This window comes from Quercus lobata, chromosome 7, assembly GCF_001633185.2.
Source record: "Quercus lobata isolate SW786 chromosome 7, ValleyOak3.0 Primary Assembly, whole genome shotgun sequence".
NCBI classification, from domain to species: domain Eukaryota; kingdom Viridiplantae; phylum Streptophyta; class Magnoliopsida; order Fagales; family Fagaceae; genus Quercus; species Quercus lobata.
In genome coordinates, this window is record NC_044910.1 from 32,596,278 (window position 1) to 32,602,988 (window position 6,711).

Below are 6,711 nucleotides of genomic sequence, written 5' to 3' on the forward strand. Positions count from 1 at the left end.
TGAAAGAGAGAGTAATGTGGCAGGGGTTCAAAAAATATCAGGGTTTCATTTTGGGAATTGAATTTGAAAGGGGCAAGATTGTCTTTTTATTTGGGTTTGTGGAGTAAACTGATGTGGCTTTTTTTTTTTTGACAGATGTCAGTTATCTATTGGGTAAGAAACACCAAATCTGAGGCTCAGCTGGTATTTCGAAAACACTATATACTTTCACCTACTATTCAGATGAAAATTCAAAGTTTTGCTTTGTGGAAAGCGAAGTTCATGTCTTTTTTTTTTTTTTCTTTTTTCTTTTTTGATGAAAGCGAAGTTCATGTCTGGTTCTAGGAAGTTAACTAAAAATCACATCACTTGCAAGTTGCAAATGCAAAGACACTTTTCCCACACAACTTTACTACCTTTTTTGTATTTGGAAGAGTGTTGATGGTGTACTGTAGCCGTGTAGGGACTGGTTTTTGAAGCTTCTGGGTAGAAGCTAGCACACGTTTGAACTTTATATACAAGTTTTGACCTTGACATTATAACTTTGCTTTTATATCAGATTTTCTAACTTTTTGGACATACACATGTATTACGCATATATGTAATGTGAATCACGCAGTTACATGCAGCATATCCCGTTGAATTTTTTACTCGGCACTCTTGCTCAAATATTGACCAAATATATTAAAATAAAAGAGGTTAATTATTATAATATATAGACGCGTAAAAAGAACTATTTGCCAATGGGTGTCCGTGCATATAAAGTATAAACAGAGAAGAGAGAGTTGGAAACTTGGAATTTAATGCCTACCGTTAATTATTAAAAAATATAATCAATTATAATAAGCATGGCAAAATGTCAACAATCAAATTTGAGGTGCTCGTTTAAAATATTTCATGTAGGGTGTAAATGATTTATGGGCCAAGCCGAGGAGGATTATAGCCCAAGTTCAACGAAATAGACTTTGGGTACCGTCAAGGGTAGTTCAGTCCTCGGCAGACCCAAAGTTCCCCCTCGTAAAGAAGGGTAAAAATGGTATAAAACTGAAACTCGGAAAAAAGATCTAAAATATCCAGGAAAAGCTGCCCTTACTGCCATTCAATGCTCTGAACCTGACAAAGCCGCATTCTTTGGCTTTTACAACCACCCTCAACGACTTTGAATATGGGCTGATGGGACAAGTATCAATCTAGGAAAGGTTGATCCAATACGTGGACGAAGGACAATGAACGCAGACAAATATAAAAGGAAAAATAAGTAACCTAAAAAGGGGGGCTGGGAAAAATGGCCAAGAAACGAGAGCCTCCCAGCCCACCTCCATGAGAAGTACTCTAGGGGTGACGATCATTTAACCTTGTATGAACCCCCTGAAAAACCCACCGCCTATCGATCAAGGCCTAGCCTTTCAAACCCACGCTCTACAAATGATATTGTTAGGGCCGTTTTACGTGCGAACCCGACACTGTTACGGTCCGCCACGAATCGTGACCCTACATTTCATAAAGAACAATTTTACGGTTATAAACTCACAATTTTAATTAGGGTCATTGCAAAGTAGAATAGCAATTGGTCATTACTTTGAAAGAATATTTAATTTAATTTTTTTTTTTTTTTTTGGTTTAGGCAATGACATTGTTGTGTCACTTGTGTGATGTTAGTTCTACATTGTCAACCCATTTGAACTTCATTCCAAAATAAAGAATTAGATTAGGCTTTTGCTTCAGAACCTCTCAGTCTACATAATTTGTGACTAACTTTGAAAAAAACGTTGCGCAATTGTTTGTTAAAGACTTAAAGCCTTAGGAGGGAATCAAGAACTGATAATTAATAAGACGAAGGTTTTTTTTTTTTTTTTTGGGATACAATATATGATTGCTAAAAGAAAATTACACACTTCAAAGAATTTGTATTGTGAAGTCATATAACAAATTTTAAAAGATAAAAATAAACAAACTTTTAACAAGATTTTACATTTATGAAAAAAAAAAAAACTCTCAACAATTGTTAACTAGGTACTGCTATTCTTGATGAAGTCACAGTTGTGGTATGACTATCCATTACATCCACATCCAAACCAGCACTCCATCTCCGGAGGATCCTCAAGAGTGTAGAGGCTTTCCTTCTGGACCTCATTGTTCCAGTTGCCATTAATTCCCATATGGTTCTCTCAATCCCGGGCAAAGAAGCAAGCTCTGTCACCAATTCCAAACCCCCTTTTCGACAAATAGTAACAAGAGTAGCTGCTGCACTCTCTTGAACTCTTTCTGATCCATCTCTCAATACCATACCCAATTTTTTCACCGCACTATAAGCAGCAGCAATTGCAACAAATCCACCCCTTTTCACCACTGACTCGAGTATAGTCACTGCCTCTTCGGGTAACCTATCCATCAACTCAATACTCATTTGTACAACCCCTCCTTCAATTAACTTCCCAATTATCTCCCTTTCTCCCGCCAAGTTCAAAATTGCTGCCAATGCATCCCTCCTTGAACTGGTGGGCCCCTCTTTCGCCAACTCCATCAATCCCTTAATGACACGTGCCTTTCTCCCAAGTTTCTTCCTATGTGCCTGTACACCTGTGAGTGAAAATATCGTAGCTGCTGCATTCCCCCTAGCCTCCCACGTGGCACCCGAAAGTAAAACTTCAATAATGCCGTTCAAAGCTCCATCAGTTTCCATAATCCTTGTCTTGTTTTCCTCCAAGATTGATAGGTTAAGCAACGTTGTCACAGCATTAACTTGTAGGTTCGAATGTTTCAATCCAACATCCGAAGCTAGATACCGTACCAACAAAGGAATAGCCTCGGCTTCAGCAATAGCAGATCGGCTATCATGATCAGTCTTGGCTAATACACGAAGCTCATAAACGACACCGGTTGCAGCCTCCATCGACTCCAAAGCCGACAACTTGTTAACCAAAAACGACACTGTCATTCTTACAGCTTCCAATGCCGTTTTGTTAGTTCTAATGCCGTTGACTTTCACTTTACTCCCCTTTGCTTCAAATGGAATCTTCTTCTCTCGGCACCACATAGCAATCAGATTTTTCAAACCCAAGTTAGGTACAAGCTCAGTGTGGGCCAGGGTCTGACCTGTCTTTGGACAGGTGGCGTGTCCTGAGTCAATCCAAAGCTTGATAGAGTCCCGATCGTACGTCTGTCCTGTTGCCACGACTACAGGGTCTCGCATCAGATCTAGACTAATCGGACAACGAAAATCCGGCGGAATAACCGCCTCAGGCGGCGGTTTCCGGCGAGGAGTATCCGGATCCGGAGTCGAAGCTCCGAACAGCACACATTTAGCGTAGCGAACGAGACCGATCAATGAAATCGCCTCCGATTTCGATTTCTCGTCGCTCTGGTTCTGACTCTGAACCTCTTCTTCGAGATTTTCAATTTCCTCTCTGCAACTCGAAGCGTCACGAAGCCCCAACTTGGAGAAAATCTCGGCGAGCTTAGACTGTTCCGGAACGATCTCGCTCTTGATCGAGTCGAGCAAACCCAAAACGGCGCGTTTAACCTCGTCGTCTCTGGGATCCACGTAAGACTTATTGTTGGAGCACTGTTTTCTGATCAAAACGACGAGCTCCTCGATGTCGTCGTTCAAATCGAGCTCTTTCATCGGGAAAATATCCAACAACGTTGATAACTCCACGGTGAGTTCGTGGAAATTGTTGGAAACGGTCTGGGTTTGCGAAAGCAACCACATCTTGCTACAGTTGGAGCAGTCTTCGACGAGCGTTTTGACTCGCTGCAAAACGACGTGTAGTTCTTCGAAGCAGAGCGTGGCCGAGGGAGAGAGAACCAGGACCGGAAATCGAAGTAACTCCTCGAAGAGGATTTGGAGGAGCTTCGATTTTCGAATGAGGGACAGCGAGTTCCGCTTATGAAGGAACTGGAGCGGTTTTAAGGTTGAGATTTCTTGGGATAATAGGTGGAGAGATTGGACGAGGTTCTTGTCTGAAAGTTTCGGAGATATGAATGATGCCGCCGATGGTCGGCGCTTTCTTGGCGGGAAAATTTCTGGAGATATCGCCATGGAAAATGAATTACGGGAAATGAATTATCTGAGAATTGAGAAGTGGAATTTTTTTGTGTGTGAGAGAAATCAAAGAAACTTGAGAGTTTTAAGAGTTTAGGAAGTTTGGGAGGCTTTGTTTGTTTTTTATGGAAAAGGAAAGGAAAGCTATGAATTAAATGTGGGGATGGGTCAGCCAAGTTTGTTGGTATTTGACTGGTTTTTTTTATAGTTGTTGTTTTTTGGGTATTTGAGTTCGGCTTGGATGGGTCAGGCCGTTTACTAGATCAAGTTGTGTTTTGCTTTGGGAAATTCAAGATTTTTGCTATGTCAAGCGCCGGCAGGTGATTAGTACTAGAAGATTTAAAGACGAGTATTTGGATTTTGTCCAATTTTATTTATGGGTTTTTTAAATTGGTTTGTGTATTGGTTGGTTCAATGTTCACTATGTCAATTATTTTAAGAATCATCGGAGCTTTTTGAGTAATTGACCATTCCTCGGGTCTTAAGATAATACTTAATATAGTTTGTTTCGATTAAAATAATATAATTTTTAATAGGATTATCATTAACATCATCTTTATTAATATATACTGATTGTTTGGTTTGTTGCGGAAAATGTTATCTTTGCTTATTTTACTGTAAATTATTGTATAATATAAATTGTATATGAACTGGTATGCAATTGCAAAGCTACAAGTTGTGTCAAAAAATTAAAAATAGAAAAATAAAAAGGAGAATCATACTAATATTCAAGGTTAAACAGTAGGTAGATAGTTGTTGTAGAATTGGTTTCTGGTCGTCATACTCATCCGCATGCCAATTAAAAATTCATGCATTATGTGCCGTTGCCTTCTCTTTTTTGTGCATATCCAGCTAAAGTAGTATTAGAAAGTTGCTTTTTTTATATTTTTCTTTTTCTTTACCCTTTTTTAAAGTCGCCTTTTGGGCTGTATAAAACATTAAAAAAAAATGAGGGATTTTTATAATGAATGATGATGATAATAATAATTGGTTTAGGGGATTCTGTAATAGTTTGTTTAATTTAATCTGCAATGAATTTTCCAGAAATTGCTGGGTCCTGTTGAAAACTATAATGGTTGAGTTGTTAAACTTGAACAAGCTTCTATGAAATTGAGAAAATAAGGTGCTGTTTTGGTAACATTATTCTAGTAACGTTATTTATATTTTTTAAAAATATGCGTGAGTGAAATAGTATGAAAATATGTGTAATGTTGTTTAAAAACTGAAAATTTATGTTTAAACACTATCTAAATGGTCATACTCATATGCACTTAACAGCTTGAAATACGACTTGTTAAAGTTACTGTTTTGAGAGGGAAAATGATTAGTAATACAGATTAATTAGGAAAAGGTTGTTGTCAAAACAGTCAAAGACTTTCTTAAAAGGAAAAAAGTTGCTTGTTCTTTGCTTTTAGTCATTTCTATTTCTTATATACACTCCATGCTTGATCATGCACAGTTGCTTTACTTGTACAACTAAATCATCAATAACGGCTTGGTGCTTGCCTGAGCTTTACCATTACAATACGCGTTTATGAGCAACAAATGGATGATCATTGCTGTCTCACAAATAATGTAGTATATGGAATTGCATTTTTCATGCAGTACCGACATAAAGTGATAATAAATAATGTGAACTTGAGATTCGCCTCTCTTTTTACAAAAAGTTGCTAGATGCACTCGGGACATTGGATTAGAAAATATTTTTAGAAATTTTTATGAGAAAAGAAAAAGTAGTTAATTGTTTTGACAGTTTTTTATATTTCCTATGAAATGTAGTGTTAAAATTTTTCTAAAATTGATTATTAACAATTTTCTTAAAAATACCCATTAACAAAACTGTTTTTTTTTTTTCTTTGACTAAATAATTAGAACTGGTACATTAAATTATAGGAAAGAATCATCTAAATTGATTTTGACAAAAAAGCAATATCAGAAATAGACCAATGGGGAAGAACCAAAGAGCAGCTTATAGGATCTGTTACATTGATTGCATCACCTTTAATAATAACTGACTAGAGCTTCTCCTCTATTGCCAAATTAACAATGAAATTTGCCTTTCTGTTTACTATTATATCTTATCTCTTTATCGAGTTATGCTCTTCCACTAATGTGGAAAAGAAAACCGTCGCACTTAATTCACAACTCTCATGCTTATAGTGTTTAGGAGTTTAGAAAGAAAGGATCAAACTGCGGAATTAATAGAATATTTTAATAATAAAGTATCTTTTAGGTGGTATAATAGGTACTAACTAAAATTTCCCTACAACGAAATAGGTTGTTCCTTTATTACCTTTTTAACAAACATGGGCAGAATGTTTAGAGTATTTCGGAGTTTAGGGAAAAAGTGTTCAAACTGTGGAATTAGTAGAATATTTTAATAATAAAGTATCTTTTAGATGGTGTAATAGGCACTAATTAAAATTTCCCTATAACGAGATAGGATGTTCCTTTATTAATTTTTTAACAAATATAGATAGAATGTTTAGACGATTATGGTTTATAATATAAGATTTAATATAGAGAAATTAAAAAGTCAGAGTCTAATTTGTGAATTTCTTTGGAATTCCTTCTTAGTCTCTCTCAGGCCAGATCGATTATTTGAACATTTTTTTTGTTTTATCTTTGTCCCTTATAATTATATTTTTCTTGCCCATCTGTTTTCTTGTAATTATAAGGGGTTGACT

The 6,711-nt window shown here is 36.6% G+C and overlaps 1 protein-coding gene across 1 annotated transcript; it reads right to left on the bottom strand.

The window, feature by feature from the left end:
• Positions 1 to 1,842: 1,842 nt before the first annotated feature.
• On the bottom strand, positions 1,843 to 4,329 carry LOC115954220 (U-box domain-containing protein 16). The gene has a single exon (XM_031072132.1). The coding sequence runs from the start codon at positions 4,019 to 4,021 to the stop codon at positions 1,985 to 1,987; it is 2,037 nt and encodes a 678-aa protein (XP_030927992.1). The 5' UTR covers positions 4,022 to 4,329; the 3' UTR covers positions 1,843 to 1,984.
• Between the last annotated feature and the right edge of the window lie 2,382 nt (positions 4,330 to 6,711).